The sequence below is a fragment of the Cadophora gregata genome, assembly GCF_030347475.1.
Source record: "Cadophora gregata isolate MNR1 chromosome Unknown scaffold_15, whole genome shotgun sequence".
In the NCBI taxonomy this organism is placed as follows: domain Eukaryota; kingdom Fungi; phylum Ascomycota; class Leotiomycetes; order Helotiales; family Ploettnerulaceae; genus Cadophora; species Cadophora gregata.
The window spans coordinates 200138-218450 of NW_026695938.1; the positions used below are offsets into that span (position 1 = coordinate 200138).

General features: G+C 48.6%; 7 protein-coding genes across 9 annotated transcripts; 3 read left to right on the plus strand and 4 right to left on the minus strand.

Annotated features, from left to right (window-relative positions):
- Positions 1-1018: 1018 nt before the first annotated feature.
- On the plus strand, positions 1019-1729 carry MXR1 (Peptide-methionine (S)-S-oxide reductase; the record flags this gene model as incomplete). Its single annotated transcript, XM_058498085.1, has 2 exons — positions 1019-1271; positions 1383-1729. 2 exons carry the CDS (start codon positions 1019-1021, stop codon positions 1727-1729), a joined length of 600 nt encoding a protein of 199 aa, XP_058351595.1.
- Positions 1730-2037: 308 nt separating this feature from the next.
- On the plus strand, positions 2038-2409 carry ONS95_004714 (uncharacterized protein; the record flags this gene model as incomplete). Its single annotated transcript, XM_058498086.1, has 1 exon — positions 2038-2409. The coding sequence occupies one exon, from the start codon at positions 2038-2040 to the stop codon at positions 2407-2409; it is 372 nt and encodes a 123-aa protein (XP_058351596.1).
- A 2924-nt stretch (positions 2410-5333) lies between these two features.
- Positions 5334-10034, plus strand: ONS95_004715 (uncharacterized protein). The gene is made up of 2 exons (XM_058498087.1): positions 5334-8799; positions 8880-10034. The coding sequence occupies exons 1-2, from the start codon at positions 6361-6363 to the stop codon at positions 9234-9236; spliced, it is 2796 nt and encodes a 931-aa protein (XP_058351597.1). The 5' UTR covers positions 5334-6360; the 3' UTR covers positions 9237-10034.
- Positions 9912-11210, minus strand: ONS95_004716 (uncharacterized protein; the record flags this gene model as incomplete). The annotated part of the gene is made up of 1 exon (XM_058498088.1): positions 9912-11210. Exon 1 carries the CDS (start codon positions 10911-10913, stop codon positions 9912-9914), a length of 1002 nt encoding a protein of 333 aa, XP_058351598.1. The 5' UTR covers positions 10914-11210.
- A 304-nt stretch (positions 11211-11514) lies between these two features.
- On the minus strand, positions 11515-13524 carry ONS95_004717 (uncharacterized protein). 3 transcript variants are annotated; one of them, XM_058498091.1, is made up of 2 exons: positions 11964-13524; positions 11515-11913 (listed from the first exon to the last, which is right to left on the minus strand). In XM_058498091.1, exons 1-2 carry the CDS (start codon positions 13517-13519, stop codon positions 11769-11771), a joined length of 1701 nt encoding a protein of 566 aa, XP_058351601.1. In that variant the 5' UTR covers positions 13520-13524; the 3' UTR covers positions 11515-11768. The 3 variants fall into 3 exon arrangements, with proteins under 3 accessions (XP_058351601.1, XP_058351599.1, XP_058351600.1); XM_058498089.1 differs by having other exon boundaries at positions 11515-11577; positions 11637-13524; XM_058498090.1 differs by having other exon boundaries at positions 11515-13524.
- Positions 13525-13793: 269 nt separating this feature from the next.
- ONS95_004718 (uncharacterized protein) lies at positions 13794-15270 on the minus strand (the record flags this gene model as incomplete). Its single annotated transcript, XM_058498092.1, has 1 exon — positions 13794-15270. The coding sequence occupies one exon, from the start codon at positions 15268-15270 to the stop codon at positions 13819-13821; it is 1452 nt and encodes a 483-aa protein (XP_058351602.1). The 3' UTR covers positions 13794-13818.
- Positions 15271-16337: 1067 nt separating this feature from the next.
- ONS95_004719 (uncharacterized protein) lies at positions 16338-18257 on the minus strand. Its single transcript, XM_058498093.1, has 2 exons — positions 18112-18257; positions 16338-17916 (listed from the first exon to the last, which is right to left on the minus strand). Exon 2 carries the CDS (start codon positions 17822-17824, stop codon positions 16757-16759), a length of 1068 nt encoding a protein of 355 aa, XP_058351603.1. The 5' UTR covers positions 17825-17916; positions 18112-18257; the 3' UTR covers positions 16338-16756.
- Between the last annotated feature and the right edge of the window lie 56 nt (positions 18258-18313).

An 18313-nucleotide genomic window follows, 5' to 3' on the forward strand; every position in this document is an offset into this window, starting at 1 on the left:
AGATCACTGGAATGGAGAGTCTGCTTGTTATCGACTCATACCTAGGTGGGCAACAACAGCCCAGCCGAATCAAAGATATCTGGAAAACTAGGGGAGATTGATTTCACATCTCAATCCAATTTCAACTTTCTTTTAGTAGACAGGTCAAGTCACTGACTGACCCCCTTTCATGTCGCAAATCACCAAGGCGAATTTCTCGTGCAATTCGCTTGTAAATGCGAGAAGTTTTGGCAGAATTGAAACTTATAACTTGGTCTCCCGAGGGACTTCTCATTGATTCCAAGATGGTCAGAAGAAACGGAACAGGATGATGTCCTCTCAAGAGGAAGGACGTGACTTGAACGTGAATTCTCTGTGAGCAGACTATGCAAAACACGACTAGCACAACTTAAAAATATCTGACAGAACACGCAAAATGAGAGCATCTAGTAAAAGGAAATTGAGGCTGTAGATCGATAGAAGGCATTGGTCACATGACCAAGAATGCCAGATTCCAAATTGTCTGTTCTCAGCCATCACTTGTGTATTGCAGTTGCGCCTCTATCGTCACATCGCAGTCGCTCGACCTCGGAATCTCGCGTTAACAAGTTGTGTGATAGACTGATTGAGGGCTGTGAAGAACGAAAAGAATTTGGAATGGCGCAATGTGGAATCAACAGTGGCTGAGGATGACCTCGGCCCTCTCATTTGTCAGCTCTGCCCATTCCATCCATCCCTGCAACCCCTCCATGACGCCTCGATGGCGCATCCGAGAAAGCGACCCTGCAACGTGAGAGCAAGATCGAGAGCTTCATAAACATCTCCAATTCGCCCCCCTCCATTTCACACTTTCTGTCTATACCTACAACCAGCACAACACTCAACCTCAGTAATCACACCGAGTCTACAGGATCAACACCACCACTAGCTTCACAAAGCTACCCCAGTACATAAAGATACCAATCTGCCTCCCACCAACAGTCCACGACCCCGCACCATCCTCCTCTTCTTCCTCGCAACCCTTCTAATGGCTTTCACCATGCCCGGCTTCATCAACCGCCTGATCCGCCCCTTCAGCGCGAGCACCAGTCTCGGGCTCGGCGAAAGCGCACCGGTCGCCGCCCCCGAAGGCGCACAGCTAGCCACCGTCGCAGCAGGATGTTTCTGGGGCGTCGAGCACATGTTCCGGAAGGAGTTCAAGGGGAAGGGACTCTATGATGCGCGCGTTGGGTATATTGGGGGGGATACCAAGAGTCCGAGTTATAGGGCTGTGTGCTCGGGGAGTACGGGTCGTATGTTTGCCCTTTTCGTTGATTCCTTTCCTGTGTGGTGGGGAGTTTTGGATGTGGATCGTGGATTTGATATGTGGATTTGAGCTAGGCATTGACTAACTGAACCAACAGATGCCGAAGCTCTCCAAGTCTCTTTCGACCCCTCGCAAGTAACGTACCGCCAACTCCTCGAGTTCTTCTACAAGATGCACGACCCGACGACATCCAACGCCCAGGGTCCAGACAGAGGATCGCAGTACCGCAGTGGGATCTTCTATCACAACTCCGAGCAGGAGAGTATAGCGAGGGAGGTGACCAAGTTGGTTAATGAGAAGTGGTGGAAGGGGAAGGTCGTTACGGAGATTCTGCCGGCGGGCGAGTGGTGGGATGCGGAGGCGTATCATCAGAAGTATTTGGATCATAACCCGGGTGGGTATGAGTGCCCGAGTCATTTCCTGAGGAGCTTTCCGGCTTTGTAGGTGTTGAGGGTGGAGGAGGGTGGAGATGAGAGCATTGATAGCAGGATTGATGAATGATGATAGATTGTATGAGTAAGTTTGGGGGCTTGAAAACAGCAATTAACAGTCGCAAGAATTGTTTACTTGGTCAATTTCAATGACAAATTCCGAATTTTGAAAAGCCCTTTCACAATGTACTATTTCCATTTCTTCTCGATTCTTTACTCAGTCTAAAAGCCACTTGAACGCGTCATTCCGACACTATACACACTCATGGAAGGCGTACTTTCCTTTTTTCTTTGGAATCAATCAATTGGTTATGTTTCCACATGTCAAAATTCGAGCGACCCTTTCAAGTTCAAGAACCACATAGCAAGAAGTACATCAAAGTTGAGGGACTGCGGGCAAGAGATATGGATTCTGTGATTGTACCTAGGATGGATGCGATGAAGAAAGGGGAGTTGGAGAGGAAGAGAAATAGGGGTTGGAGTTTGAATTGGATGACGAGAAAGAGGAAGGGATTTGAGGATGAGAAGAGGAAGGAGGGCAAGGGGAAAGTGCGTACATATATAAATTACACGGATTTCAGTCCCCGGCGTATGATACCACATCCGTGGTATACAAGGCCTGGGTGCGTATTAGAGCGAAGAGATCTTTCGTTAACTCGGAGAAGGGAGTTTGAGAGGGTGCGGAGTTATTGATGCCCTGGATTGTACGTAGGAAGTCCGGCTGTGTTGCTTTTAGTTGAAGACAGGGCGGCGTGGGATGAAGAAGGGATGTATGCTGTGTGCGGAGATGCTCGGGGATGTAAATTTTTGATGATGGAAGTCATTGAGGGGGTCTAGCTTTGAATAAGTGGTGAGATATTGATGTTTTGATGGAAAGCTGAAGCTGATCTGGTGGCTTTGGCCTTGGTGACGGCTGAAGAATTTGATGCTGTTGCGTATTGGAGTGTTTAATCGACTTAGGAGATAACGGTTCAAGGACTGATGAGAATTACTTGGAAGATTAGGGAGAGATGCATTTTCTGCGTTGCTACTCTTAACTATTATGGTTTGGAGTACAGTTGCACTTTTCATTGAATCTACTCGGGTAACTAAACATATTGTATGTAGCACAGATCGCTTGATCGACTAGCTGTGGCGAATTCTAGTCGGCGAATGCCGTATTTCCAGGGACTATTACACAGTAAATTTGGACTGTGTGGTTGGAAGGGCATTAAGTTAAGAGGCAATTCGAAATCGTCGCTTCGCTTAAAGTAAACAAAGATCCGCTCAGAGGCTTGGTCATCACTGGCCGCCACCGGATAATTAGGAGACCTAACAATGCCAGCTTCGCTCCGTATGAACAGTCTCCACTGTCTGAGCACTAACTGTTCGCCGTATTCTTTTCTGGCGTTGCTCCATTCTCATCCATATGCACGTCTCCCCCCCTCCTCGCCAAGTCACAGGCGAGGAACACTTTGTCTTTCGCGCCAAGACAATCGGTGATCTTCAAAAACGAATACCAGACTTCGGGGACTTTTTCAGTACGAGACATCGGAGTGGGTCAAGTGCGTACAGAGAAAGAGAAAATTTGGCATCACTGCGCCTACAAGCTATGCATTTGATGTGATGATATTTAGGTGAGATTTGGCCCCCCGGTGCTCAGCCTCGAATGGAAGCTGCATGTCATCCCCGTCCAGCCAGCCAGTCAGCCTTGTGGTAGGCGCATGGCGGTATGACGCAGTGGTTGCATGATTTTTCAGGGCTTTGAAGATGCAGGGGATGGAACTGTAATGGATGAGTTTGTGAGTAGACAGTTGACATACTCAGGTCGAGTCCGTCCGTGCTGCTCGAAGACCCTGGCTTGGTGAGATTCGAGTGCCACGTGATACCGGTTTCGTTTCCTTTCTCCGGCCTGGTCTCGTCTTGTCTTGTCTTTTGGCATTGCTTCGGTGTCAGATTTATTACCGTAGAGGAGGTCAAGGCCATCTTTTGGTTGTATTTGACCATTGATCGTCTGAATAGTTGCCCCTCCACTCAGAAATACTGTGTTTAGTTCATGCGGAAGACTTCTGGTTTCACCTCAACCTGTTGAGAGAAAAGGTTGTTTTGCGCTTTGACGGATACCGAGCAGAGTAGCACTGCAGTAAAAAGAACACTTTCTTGTCCAGTGAGAAATCAAATAAGGACTGAACAGGGTCTCTGAGCAGTAATCAAATTCTTGTGGGGTTGGGAGTCTAATCCCAGGTCTCGCACGTTGTTCCTGGGTCTTAGCGAGCTCACTGGGTACTGGCAATATTTAGGCACTGGCGTGTAATGTCGGGATAATTTAAAGGGTGCAGATATGTGTACGGAGCCGCAGAACTTTTTCTGTCATTTGACTTTAGTTTTTATCTCTGATCAGTGTCAATTCCTCAAAGTCAGTTCTGGAAAAAGGCCTCCATCGCCCAGTAAGCACTGTACCACAAATTAACCTCAAGCTTCCGGGCAGTTCTTGCCACGAAGCTGCATACATCTTGGTAAATTACCAGCCAGCATAGAAGCTTACATACCGCGTGTGAACAAGCTTTCTCGAAATATTCGGTTCCTGATGTGTGATAGCTCCAGTTTGACTTCCTTCCGAACGTTCCTATGCAGTTGAGATAAGATATCTGAAACGGGCAAGTGAGTTGACCCGCCTTATCTTCACGAAAGCCGCCGCTATGTCCAAACATAGACGGCAAGTTACACAGATTGTAAAACGATTTTGTAAGTTGAATAACGATCGTCATGATGACATTCTGGGACTGGAAATTGATGCTGTCTGACTGGTCGAGTAGAGGCGCTGTACTACACTGTAGTAAGCATTCTCGTGTGAGCTGTTTGGGCTTAGCTAACCCCTCTCATTCGCATAACATGGGAGTACTGCACCTTGCGTAGAGTTGAAACGGCCATAAAGTGGTGATGCAACTCAGGCTCGAGTCGTGATTTCCATCTTAGCCAATGAGCACGCCAAACGAAGCTCTGTCTGTCCTCTCAAGTCAATGCGAGCTCTTCAAACACGAGCCAGCGAAACTAGCTACCAGTAACTTAGAAAAGACAAGCCGCAATAGATGACGGTGTCAATTATCGTCGACCAAATATTATTGCGAGGAAGTTGCTGCTGATTACGGAGCACAGGACAGGCGACAGGCTTCCAACATGGCTTCTCTAGGACTTCTGGAAGGGCGGTGGAAGCTGGATGGAAGAAGCCAATCTTATCTATCTTATGCGCTGCGCTGAGCTGGGTACGCGAGCCGAGCATCCCTGGACATCATTGACATCGTGCTTGGATCCCGGGCGGCACACGACAACGAGATAAGTTACATGGAGCATGGGAGAGGGAGAGGCATGGCAACAGCGTGCTGATGGAAATGGAAGGGCTGAGGAACACAGCAACGGCTTCGCTCGCATACTGGCCTGTATGCATGCATGGATGAATGAATGGGGGCAGAAGGAGAAAAACAGAGGGGGATGCGATGGGATGGGACTGCCACCCCCAAATGCCTGACTGATCTGATCCTGCCGGCGCACTGCACTGCACTGCACTGCACTGCGATACGGTGCGAACAGAACAGCCTCCACACAGTGACACCCGCTCTGGCTGGTCCGCAATAATATTATATCTTCAAGCCCCTCCGTGCACCCGACGCATCATACATCCCTCGTCTACCCCTCTATCCTTCCCATACCATACCATACCATACCATACCATACCCCGTCATTCGTTTCTTGTTTGCTTTTTGTTGTGCCTCTCCCGAAACATGTTCATCGCCTCGTCATAGGGTAGTAATCATCCTTCCCTTCGTTCGTTACCGTACCTTATTATTAGTGCATCAGACCCCTCCTCTCCCCGTTCCCCCCTCCTCCCTCCCCCCTTCCCGTCGCCGCCAAAGTTCAGCCCTGAGCCCGGCTCTCTCGTCTCCTCCCTTCCCCTGTGCCTGCGCTGGACAGCCTGGACCTCATTAATAATTGGGCACGAACAGCGGTCCGTCTCGTGGTATATTGTGCTGGATCTGACTGCGCTCCGTGCACACTCCACGCCCACTCTCTAGGACGGACAAGACCAGACTAACTGACTCCCTCTCCACTCCTTTCACCGTCCGCTACGTTGCGCTGGCTTGCTACGACCTCTCCTGCTGCTGTGACCAGATCCCAAGGGAGACGAGTCTTCACCAGATCCTTCGGTGCTCCGCTGTTGCACGACTTTGGCCCTCTGCCGGATCTTGGGAGTGATTTAATATCTCGCGCGATCTCGATAACAAACAAGCTAAGCTTTCAGTAGGGACCCCGCAGCTGCTCCCTATTTGACTGACAACTAAGGTAGCTAACACGCTCTCGCAGACACCGCGCACGACCCCCCTTCAACGCGTTGGAAACACGCAGGACAAAGACAACGTCTCCAAAGTATAATCATCGTTATATTCTTGCTGGAGCAATTGGGTCTTCAAAAACCTGTCTTTCACGCACGACGAATCCCTCGAGACTGTACAAACGGCCATACCCGACCAAACATACCTCAACATCTCCCGACCTCCTCTGCAGACCTGGCCCTTCATCTGGCAGGCCAAACGGCACGACGGCCGTAGGCCGTGTGATACATAAGAGAATTGGAGGGGAACATATCTTCGAAACATAAATACAGTTACCATGAGACGAAATCGAGGAGGGCCCAGCTCTCCATTCAGGACCAATGGCGCACCCATTCCAGACTCGTTGTCCCTGATCAGATCCTTCAATATCGAGACGAATCCGACTCGTCCGGTACGACCGTCTCCTCTGACAGCCTCAACGATTCCAGACATGCCACTCGATCTCGTGGATCGCATACGCTCGTTTCCTCTGTTCCTATCCGCTCCCGATTCCTTCCTCGCCGCTATCGGCAAGCACCTGCGACCCCAGGTCCATTCGCCACACGACATAATTTTGACAGAAGGCGATGAGGCGAAAGCTATGTATTGGCTAGTGAGGGGTGCAGTGGCGGTTACATCCCGAGATGGCGAAGCTACATATGCCGAATTGAGACCGGGAGCATTCTTTGGAGAAATCGGGATTCTCATGGATGTCCCGCGCACGGCTACAATATTGGCGAGAACGAAATGTCTTCTGGTGGTGTTGAAGAAGGAGGATCTGAGGACGGAGTTGCCCAATTATCCTGATATGGAAAAAGCCATTATGGAGGAGGCTCAGGAAAGACTTACGATTCTAAATAAGAAAAGGAGGGAGAGTGGATTTGGCCCGAAGCTGGTGTCCACTTCACTTCCTTCGAGGGGTGGCAAGCTCGCTCGTGAAGCTGCACCTGGGGAGGTGTCTACGGGAGAAATGGGGGTGATTAGAGAAGGCGCTGTGTTCAATTCCAAGAAGCGGAAATCTCCCAGTCCACAGACAATTGAGGATCCAGCTGCTGGCAGTGCTCTCGGAAGCGGTTTCGTGAATGTCAGGAAGACCCTCAAGGATCTGCCCCTGTTTTCAACATTACCTCCGGAGATTCTGCATTTCCTGGGATTGAGCGCCCAGCCGAAAACATATCCACCATTTACTGACATAATTTTACAAGGATCACCTGGGAACGAAATATATTTTATTGTACGAGGAGAGGCGGAAGTAATTCACGAGACTACCCACGGGCAAATGATCAACCAGGCATTAAGAGGCTCTTACATACGGCCTAGGCTGAAGCAAGGCCAGTACTTTGGTGAGGTTGCCAGTCTAGCATTGGCACCGAGGAGGACCGCAACTGTCAGATCAATCACGACGGTGGAGTGTTTACAGATCAGTGGCGAAGTTCTAGAGGAATTATGGAGAAGATGTCCGCCAGACATACGGAGACAGGTGGAAGAGACGGCAAAGACGAGAATAGGGAAGGCAGATGAAGATGGGGATGTTCAGATGACGGATGCGGATGCTCCTGCGATCAACAGCTTGGAAATCGAGGATCGACCCTTAACTCCTGCCCGACATTCTCTCCCAAAGGTCACTTTCACTCCATCAAAACCTGCCAGTCCACATAAGCCAAGTCGCGCTGAAGACAAAGATATCATGGAACCGCTAGATCCGGATCCTTTCTTGAGTGTGGACATGGATAACATGAGAGCAAGATCTAGGAGAGGATCTTACGCCCCCCCTGTCCCAGAAACAACCCCTACCGAAGAATCAAACACGCAACAAGGTCCAAAAACGAGGTCAAGAACACAAAATTCTACAAAGGCTACTCACACCACGACACCACCAGACTCCCATTTCCGTCCAAAGCGGCCAAAGACTGTACAGAGGCGACCGAGTCAGTACAATAGAGGGATACTGCCAGATGCTATCTTGATCATGATTTTCTCTTACTCGGATATCTACCAGCTCATGCGCTTACGATTGGTGTCTCTGCATTGGTCCAAGCTTCTCACTACCTCCCCGAAAGTTTGCAAAAATCTTGATCTATCAATTTACAATCGGAAGGTCACTAACAAAGCTCTTGTCGATTTTATTTGTCCGTTTGTTGGCAAGCGAGCACTCAATATCGACATCAGCAATTGTTTCCACATCACGGATGAAGGCTTCGCCGCGCTCTCAACCGTATGTGGAGCTGGTGTACATGCCTGGAAGATGAAAAGCGTGTGGGACATTACTGCAAACGCCGTTCTTGAAATGGCCAACAATGCCAAAGAGCTCGAAGAAATCGATCTTTCCAATTGCCGCAAAGTCAGCGATAACCTCCTCGCACGTATCGTTGGCTGGGTCGTGACAGAACCAACTGCAGCCCAACAACAAAATGCTGCAAGGTACAAGCAGCAGAATATCACAATTCCGCCTGTCGGCACAGTGGTTGGCTGTCCGAAACTCAAGAAGCTCACACTGAGCTACTGCAAGCACGTGACTGATCGTTCAATGGCCCACCTAGCCGTTCATGCACATCAGAGACTCCAGAGCATGGATCTTACGCGCTGCACAACCATCACGGATGGTGGCTTTCAGCACTGGAGTATCTACAAATTTGCGAAGTTGGAGAAGCTCATACTGGCGGATTGCACGTATTTGACAGATAACGCGATTGTGTATCTGACAAATGCTGCGAAGGGGCTGAAGGAGTTGGATTTGGTAAGTTGAGCGATTTTCCATAGCCTTGATGGTTCTGTTCTCTGTTATAATTAAGCACGAATACTAATTACATACTCCAGTCCTTCTGCTGCGCCCTCTCCGACACCGCCACCGAAGTCCTCTCCCTCGGCTGCCCACAACTCCGCTCCCTCAAACTCGCCTTCTGCGGGTCCGCTGTGTCCGACTCCTCCCTCCGCTCCATCGGCCTGCATCTCCTCGAACTCAAAGAACTCTCCGTTCGCGGCTGCGTGCGCGTCACAGGTGTGGGTGTCGAGGCTGTGGTCGAGGGATGCACGATCTTGGAGACTTTCGATGTTTCGCAGTGTAAGAACTTGCAGAAGTGGTTGGATGCCGGGGGCGAGGAGAGGAGTAGGAGGATGTATGGACGGAAGGGACTGGTTTTTGAGACGAAGAAGGGGAGTGGGAGTTTGAGGTGAGGTGGGGAGGTGCTGAGGGCTCTGAGTTCTCGGCTTTGGTGTATCGATGAATTACTCGGGAAAGAACTCGGGGTTTATGTGCGCTGTTGTCGACCCTACTGCAGCTTGTTGGAGTGGCAAATGGTTTAAGCGGCGCATATACGGTGGATGTTGTTGTTGATGTTGTTAAGCGAGGCGCATTGGGCGCGAGAGCGAGTGAGCGAGCGAGCATGCGAATATCATGACTTCCCACGCATGTATTTATGTATCTACGACCGAAATGATTGGAAACACGGGGACCGGCTGGCTGGATATTCTGTATGTATGTATACCTTTTTACTAACTATTTTTTTTTTCTTGAGTGCTTTTATCTCCGCATTTGAGTTTTTGGGGCTGGGTTTTGGGTTTGGGAAATAGATTTTGGGATTTGGTGTGGATGAGATGAGATGAGATGAGATGAGAAGAGAGGAGACGGGATGTGTACAAACTTATAACAGAGGGGTGGGTATAGGGGTATTGGGGTTTTAGGAATAGGAATAGGAATAGGAATACAGGACTGAGTTGTTATATGAAGGAATTGGACTGGAGATATCTACTGAAAATGAACGAAGGATATTTGACATTTGTGAAAGATCAAAAAGAAGCCTTGAGATAGCATCTCGCCCTCCCTAACTTCTTAACAAGAAGATTAAAAGCTCACCGACTTCCTCCTCCTCCGCCCTCCACCCTCAAATGCGGCGCCCCATACGTATAATAAAACCCACTATACCACCCACCCCCCTTCAGCATCCAAGCCGGATCCCCCAACTGCACCACCTCATACCCCGGCAACCCCCCACTACACACATTCCACCCCCTCTCCATCCAAAACACATGCACCCTATCCCCCTCCACAACGCCAAACCGCACATCCCTCTCCTCACACTCCTCCTGTGGCCCGCCATGCACATAGATGAAATCATACCACGCCTTAGCAATCTCCTCTTCCCGGGCTGCTACTTCCGCTTCCCGGGCGGATGTCTGCTTAGCGATGCGGGACTGGAAGGTGCTGAGGATCCGGGAGGCTTCGAGGGTGAGCCGCGAGCTGGAGATGTCGTGGGGGAGGAGACGTCCCATGTTGTACTTTTCGTCGGGCCAGCGGTCGGTGGCCCAGTCGGGGAGGGGCCGCGGGGCGTTGATGAGGCGGAGGGAGGCGCAGGGTTGGCAGAGGCCGGTGGTGTTGTCGTTGTCGTTGTAGTTGTCGTTGTCGGAGCCTTCGCCTTCGCTTTGATCTTGGCTTTGACTTTGGCGTTCGCGCTCAAGGTCTGGCGGGTCGCGGATCTCGTAGATGGAGGTGATGCGTGAACAACCCCACGGGAGGGGGCGTGTGTCGTGGGTGGATGTGGAGGGATCTGAGGGATTGGTATTGATATTGGTATCGGGACTGGTAATAGTACTGGTACTGATAGTACTGATGGGGGTGGATCGAGATGGGGAGGAGGAAGGAGGTTTGGAGTTGGGGCAGTGAGATGCGTGGATGGCGCGGGTGATGTAACTGCAGCCGCAGGCTGGCCAGAGGACGCGGGTTAGTGTGCATGGAGGGAGACAGGGAACGGTGGAGGCTGCTGAGGTAGATGGAGGTGGAAGAGGCGGCCACCAGGTGGGGAAGGATCCTGTGGGGAGGATGTTTAGGTTCGGTGAGTTGGTGGAGGGAAGCATTTTGAGCGAGATTTGGGTTTGGTTTGCGTGGTGGGCGAGCTTGTAAGGAGGAGGTTTCCTTGATTTAGTCTTGGCTGGTATGTGAAAAATAGTGTTTGACCTGGATATTCGATGTTTAGTACAATATTTTGGACGACTTAGTATTTAAAGATAGCTGTTTTTTTTGTTCTGTCTGCCTATGGACTCAAAACAGTGTACTCTTGCAGCAGCCTTGGGAAATATATGGGTAAGGCGGATATACCGCTATGAACTTTTGTTCATTGCTGGAAATCAATGGCTTTGTAAAAATATTCCCGCAGAATAAAGAGACCTTGTTTAATTGTTCTGTTGGATAGAGGAACAGAAGTTAGTAATGACAATGGAATAGGCGAGGTCTTGTTTCAACAATGGCTCGCTTACTAGCGGGTTGTTCATTATGGCCATTGGCAGGTAGGTGAAGACTTTCGCAGCAAGATACCATTTGTAACGATCCCGGCTTCCTCTAGTGAATTTTACGTACTTTTAAGCCATAATACCAAGTTTTTGATACTGACTGTTCTTCTCTCATTTTTCAACAGGCATGACTTTGACGTTCTCTTGAACACGTTGACACGTTGTGAACTGATGAAGGAACCGGTGTAGGAGAAAATAGGTGTATTTGGTATTTGAGTGGTTTAAATACTAGCTGACCAAAAGCATTTAAGATTATACGATTACCAAATTTCAAAGGTATTCTCAACATACCTCCCAGATGCCAAATCGTCCATAGCTTCACCATACATGATTCCATCCACATAGATCTCCCCAATTAACAACCAATATGTCCCCATATTTCTCATAACCACTGGAAAGTCACATCCAAATAACACCACTATTTTATCGCCCTCTCTGGCTGCCTGTGGTGCAAGTCCAGCAAGCTTCGCACTTGAAACCACGAACCGTTTCCCATGCATTCGCCGCGATGCGGAGAACACCAGAGCATACTGACGTGCTTCGAGGACCTGCGACTCTATCTTTAAATCTGGAAACATTAGTAAGAGGTCGTTGTCCATCTGAAGTTCGGGCAGACACTTTCTAATCATTCCAAAGAAGAATGCCAGGCGTAGAGACAAATCTTGTTCAAATTCCGATTCGGGAGGAGCCCAAGCACCCCCACAGAAAGCTCTCTGAAAGACTTCGTAACGTTCCTTTCCGATCTTGTCGGTGAAGACTGACCACCAGCCGTGAAAAGCTCTAAGACCGTGAGAGGCTCTGATGCTCCTGGGTACGGGAGTCCCAGGCCCAAGCCAATTGTCGTGAAACGGTTGGGCCACTGTGGCGATGGTATCGACAATGAACCCTCTGGCGTTCAATACTTCTCTATCTTTAGTGAAGTTGAACAACGCTTTTACGTTTCTGGACGCGGCGAAAGGTGGCTGCCGGATGTATAATTGCTTGACTCCAAACTTCGGAAATATGTTCCTTCGCTCCCAGTCGGCTACCCACGATGGCAAATTATGGGGATTATCGTCATTCTGCTTTATGCATATAACGTTGAGCTTCTGCGTCGTAGAAATAATATATTGAGCTGTATGCAGGAACAGTGCTCTAGTAGAACGCTCGTAGCTGATCTTTCCGAAATCTGCCCAGTCAGCCGAGATGCCCACAAGACCATGTACCTTGTCCCTCGGATCTGTAGACCCTTTGATCATATGCGAACAGAGCAGGTCCAAGAGAGGCTGTGCGTGTACCGCTGAGAAAGAGACAATAGAGGTCGTTGTTGCCTTTAAGATTCCTGGACCGCCACGCATCATCAGAAACACGATTGCAGAATCGTCCTCGTAGCCCTCATCTCGAGCTCTTGCCAGAACCTTATCCAATGTTTCAGAAAGAAATAGCAGCCTCGACCAAGGCATAGAGTCAGCACCGCAATAGACGGTAGCCTTTCTGGCGCAGGCAATCTCTTGGACTATCCAAATTCTCCAGAAGTAGTCTCTTCGAAATAGGTTCTGAAATGCGCGGAACTGTGCTTCGTTGAACTGTGCCAATCTTCTAGGTTCTTGGGGAAATTTCTCTAGATCACTTGAGAAGAGATCATTCATGAGTTTCCAAGCTAGCACACTGTCCTGGTCTGCTGGTCCCAGCCAAATAGCCACTTCCACGGCATTTTGGTAGACGTGACGCATCTCTTGGACCTGCTGTCCCTTCTCTACTTCATCTTCTTGATTAATGCACACTGCATCTGCCCAGATCAACAGTGACGTGGATCCATCAGTATTTCGCAGTCTGCGGAGAGCCATCTCCAGAGTAGGAGTTACTGGCCATCGAATCCTCTGGCTCGCAATTTCTAAGACAATTGACCTCTTTCCTCGTTCTTCGGGCGGTCCCCAACAGTACGATAGAGCTTTGTAATTTGGTGCGGCATCTCGGAACACTGTCCGAAGACGACAAACCATCTCTTCTTCATCATTGAACGCAGGTTTGACCTCTAATAATCTGATTTCATTGTTCTTCAAATGTTCGTACATCGGAATAGCCTCATCAGATATTAGGTGGGGTGCTTTAGACTCTTTCATACCGAGCGAAGTCATTAGGGCGAGTGAAAGTAGATCTGCGTGTTGGAATCTAACTGGTGACCAAGTCAGCATCAAAGTCCAGAGTCAGGGTGGATGTTGATGATGACAAAGAAATAAGCTAACCAAAACTAATCTAGCGGAATACGGTGCTTTTGCCCAACAAACATTCAAGAGTGTACCAGGAAGAAGCTGAATCAAAGCTGATTGTGATCACTTTATATTGTAGCTTTAATTTTCAGAGCAGACTGATCCGATTGCAAGGAAATGGCTTTGTGGCGCCATGCATTGATGTAAAAATGCATTGAGACTCACTGCAAACAATTGCCAAACACAGGTGTATGGAACTGTCAAATTTCTAAGTTGGAGGCTGTTTAAGCTTGTATGGGAACATTAGAGTTATCGCAAGATCTTACGAAACACTGCCTCTCTAACCACCTGGCGAACTGCACTGCTGGTACATCCACCGCCCTCATAAACATGTCCGCCAACCACACGCAAAGAGCCACGAAAAAGCACAATCCCATCGCAAAACCTACATGGTATCCCATTCCAACCTTCCCAAATACTTGCCATCCCATATCCCTGATATGATCACCCAACGTCATGTTGACCAGCTCGTGGACGAGGTATACTGCGTATCCCAAGCGGCCCATATATCGTGCTAGAGGCGACGCCAATGGCTTTTGTAGAGTAGGCAGGAATACGAGGGACAAAATGACCAAGAAACTTCCTGGGAGAGCAATGTATCTCCATGGTTCGTGGAAACTTCGCGTTAGGGTGCACAGCGTGCGATAGCCTGGTGTTTCGCATGTCCCTTCTGTTGGGGCGGATCCTAGGTAAAGACCTAATATAAAGGTGGCCCAGAGACTCGACTTCACCAGATCTGTGCTCTGAATCTGCCGAGAGAGACTTTCATAGGTATCGTGGAAAGACTTCTTGTTTTCCTTTCTTTCCGTATCTGTTGCTTCTTGGGAGTGTATGTGTATTTCAGCAATGATGAGACCGAACATGAAACATGCCATATCCCAGCGATCATGTAAAACATTGTCCACCAGTATGAGGCCTTCGACAACCAAGCGTGGGATCCTCCGACAATGAGCAACGCCGAGTAAAACAATGAACAGAATCATGGAGCAGCGAAACTCCACTGCGATGGACCAAAGAGGATCCAAATGCCAGATCATGTACGGGTCCCAATTGTAGAATGTAAACAGGTTGCAGAGTGACTCGAAGTAGAAAACCGTATCGTTGACGAGTCCAGGCTGGTATCCATTTAATGGCTTCCCTCGGAGTCCTAGACGATGCAATAAGAAACCGAGAAACGACGCGATAAAACTAGGCAAACCCAACCGCACAACTCTCCGGAACGTCATGCTCGACAAAACTTTCCATATCCCAACACGCTTCTCCTGAACCATCAATCGAACAACTCGTGCCGATAGCACGTACCCTGAAATGACGAAGAATAAGAACACCATGAATCCACCACTGAACAGGAGTTTGATAATGGGGAGCTGGACGAGGTGGTATCTGCCTTCAAAGCCGTAGACTTGGCGGAGTCGTGGGTAGCCATATTGTGTGTAATGGAAGATCATAACAACGAATGCTGCGATGCCTCGGAGGCCATCGAGACAATCCGTGCTCGCCCGCTGAGCCGCAATGTGTGGATCGAGAGAACGGACCGAAGCTTGTTCGACGGCGTCGTTGGCCAGAAAGCTGGGGATCGTGAATCTGACCACATTTCGAGCTGTCTGGGCAAGAGAAGATTGGTCGGGGATTCGTCGGAGGTGAGGAAGGTTTCGGATCAGCCTTACAGGTCCCATTGTGGGTAAGTAAACCCGTATTCGCTTGTTTGTTGGTTTTTATGTAAACGGTGGACCCAACGATCGGGGTCGAGAAACTCGAATTCGCGGCGCAGAGAAAAGAGGAAGAGTGAGACAAAAGAAATGGCGTGAATAAAAGTCAGATCAGGGGAAAGCACATGCAAGGCACAGTACCTTGGCATGTACTCTTCAGGATAATAATCTCCACTTTGGATAAACGTACTTAACCGAAGTTCAACCGATAAGGCGAACTCGCTTAATGAGGGGCCCAATGTTTACATGGGTTAGCTGAACCAAATCTTAGCTTCAATCACATGTGTTTGCGATATTCTAGCCATGATTACTTTCATATTGTTTATATTAACGATTGTGTAGTCTAGATTCAAGCATTTGATTGTCTCGTCGTCGTTCGATAGCATTATATTTGCAATCGGACAACTCAATCCAGCTCCATAAACGAAGCTTCTCGGCAGCTGAACCTGTGTACGCAAGTACATTCTTCGCCTTTCTCAAAAGATAATTATTTCATACGTAGTTAAAACTCTATAGGTTCATTGGAAAGCTATTCTCCTAGCTTTAGCTGCTGGAAAAGTCGAGCATGTGAGTGATGGATGGTATGATAATCAAGTTCTCAGTGCATCGGAGCAATCTGAAAGTGCAAAGATGTGATGTCCTCTATGAAAATCAATTGTAAGTTTTTTTTACAAAAAAGCAGGAAGGCCTGATCTCACGAGTAGGAGTCCAGTTGATATTTGAATTGTGTTTTTTAGCATAGTGATTCACGAGGGCTAAGAGTTCAACTTCAGGTTCAAGTAGTTTAGTGCGAAAGTTTTCAGCAGATCGATCACAGCTGAATTCATTTGAGAATTCTTCAGCTTTCGACCAGCTTCCAGATTCTATATCAAGATCTCGCTTGTTTTCTCCGAATTCCTAAATAATCAGCATTTGTTCTCCTTGAAATGGAATTGTTCTTCACACACAACAACACACCACCACCAAACCGCTTCATCAAAGAACCTCTAATCACACGACTCATATAAAAAGTCTCAAGCGATACTGAACAAAAAGGGAGTTCGAAATTTAATATTTACGAAGTACATTTGTGTGACTGGTTCAATTAACTGTCTACCCTGACAAGGACATTCTATTCTTTATTCTTTGTAGAGTAGGGTAGGTTGTTTACTTTATGTCAGGTCAAGATTCGGTATTCAGTCAAGCGCGGAGCTCGCCCTTTAACACTGAGAATTCCGTTAGAATGTACCATGAACTGAGTGACTGATGGCTTGTCTTCCAACTTAGAACAACATGCTCCAGATCGTGACCATGATAATGTCTGTCATAACCTGATCGTGTCGCTCGCTCTCAGAATATGCCATAAATGTGGAGCCAGCACGGGACTCCAGCTGGAAATAGTTATCCTTAGAGATCACAAAATATTAATTTGCATGTATTATTTATCAAACTCTGGGTGACGATATCCTTTAGATTACCAGATGCACCAAACTCGCAATTCACTGCTTCGTCGTGGAGGAGCATCTTCTGTGCCCTCGATGCGGAAAGCACTGTGGGGACACAAAGACCTGATACTCCCATCACCCCGCCGCATAGCTTCACTATCATAAAGCTTGATCGCATAGATCTCTTCCGGCTTCTGATCGCTTAGATAGTACCACTCAAGTGGGCTTTCGGCTGGAGGAACTCTCACGAGTGGATTATCGCTGTAATACTCTTTCACATGGCCTGGACGATCTTTATATGTTCGTGGCAAAACAGCGAACTGTAATTCGGATTCTGGCGTCGCGATGAGAGCGAGAGGGTCACGCTTCACAGTCTCCCATGGTCTCCAGATACTGAAGATCGCGTAGCGAGGGCCATCGTAGCCTTTTCCATCCCAGTCCCAATGACCTCCGGTCCCCCTCAACATGTCTCCGTTACCACGTCCAAGACCAGATTTTGCAATGATGGCATCCTCAGCTGCAAGAATTTCGTCCTTTAGGTGAAAGAAAAGCTCTCTCTCTTCGGGACTCTGACTAGGGTCAGTCCATTCCTGAGTCATGGCGCGCAGATGACTTCTCGCACCTCCAGCTGTGTAATCCGAGTGCGCGATGAAAAATGGCGGTGTTCCTCTTGACTTCTCGTTTGATCGTGGATTGGTATTGTCCACATCGGTCATATCAATGGAGGCTACATCGCGAAGAGTGTGGTTGACAATAGCAGCAGCTCTAATACCGAGCTGTTTCTTGAGAACAGAGACCATAGCGGGGTAGTATTTCATATTGATGACTTCCTCATCGTGAACGGAATCATGGGAGCTGTCAATCGGGAGCTTTTGATTGAGGATTTGGAAGCCGTGTGTTTCATGGCTGTAGCTCGAGAGTGGAGCAGGAAAGCTGCGGAGATCGGTGACGGGTTGAATGAGAGACGACACTTGGGATGACGATCCCAAAAACGCGGATAGGTCGTTCAAGTCCGGGGGCTCGGTAGCTGAGTAGTATCTAAACGAGGCTTGCAGAGTTGCTGGCTGTTGAGCTGTTGCGGTCGACATTCTGGACATTGATGAGATGAGAAGAAACTTGTGAACTCTTTGGATGTGATATACAGAGCTATTCGCGTTTTCGATCTATATTTCATGTGCACTGTCTAATACTGGAAACGTAGGTAACAGTCAGCACATGTCTAGTGCTCAGCTAACGCATGCGTCATAGTCCCGAATTTTGAAAAGCCAGTGACAAAGACAAGCTTTGCAGATGCTGAACGAGGCATTTCGCCTAGTGACTCATTGGCCGTGCCGTAGCCGGGGAAGATGTTGGTATGTGGGATTTGATGCAGTCCTTGGCATACCTTGGTTGTGCATACGAAAGGGTCGAGATTCCGGTTCCAATAATCGCTGCTTATCGCGTGGGAAAATCTCATGTAATCCTCGTGCCAAAAAAATTTCACCATGAACATGATTCTGCCGGATCTGTTCTTCCGTGCTGACTTTGACGTAAGACGGCTTTGGGCGTCCAACGTCAGTTGTCGCTCTCACGTGAAACTTCAGGGG

Bases quoted from the DNA above. Each gene is read 5' to 3' on its own strand.
- ONS95_004715 (XM_058498087.1), top strand. From the start codon at position 6,361: ATGAGACGAAATCGAGGAGGGCCCAGCTCTCCATTCAGGACCAATGGC. The intron at 8,800-8,879 runs GTAAGTTGAGCG...TACATACTCCAG, and splicing joins GGCTGAAGGAGTTGGATTTG to TCCTTCTGCTGCGCCCTCTC.
- ONS95_004717 (XM_058498090.1), bottom strand. From the start codon at position 13,519: ATGCTGACTTGGTCACCAGTTAGATTCCAACACGCAGATCTACTTTCA.
- ONS95_004719 (XM_058498093.1), bottom strand. From the start codon at position 17,824: ATGTCCAGAATGTCGACCGCAACAGCTCAACAGCCAGCAACTCTGCAA.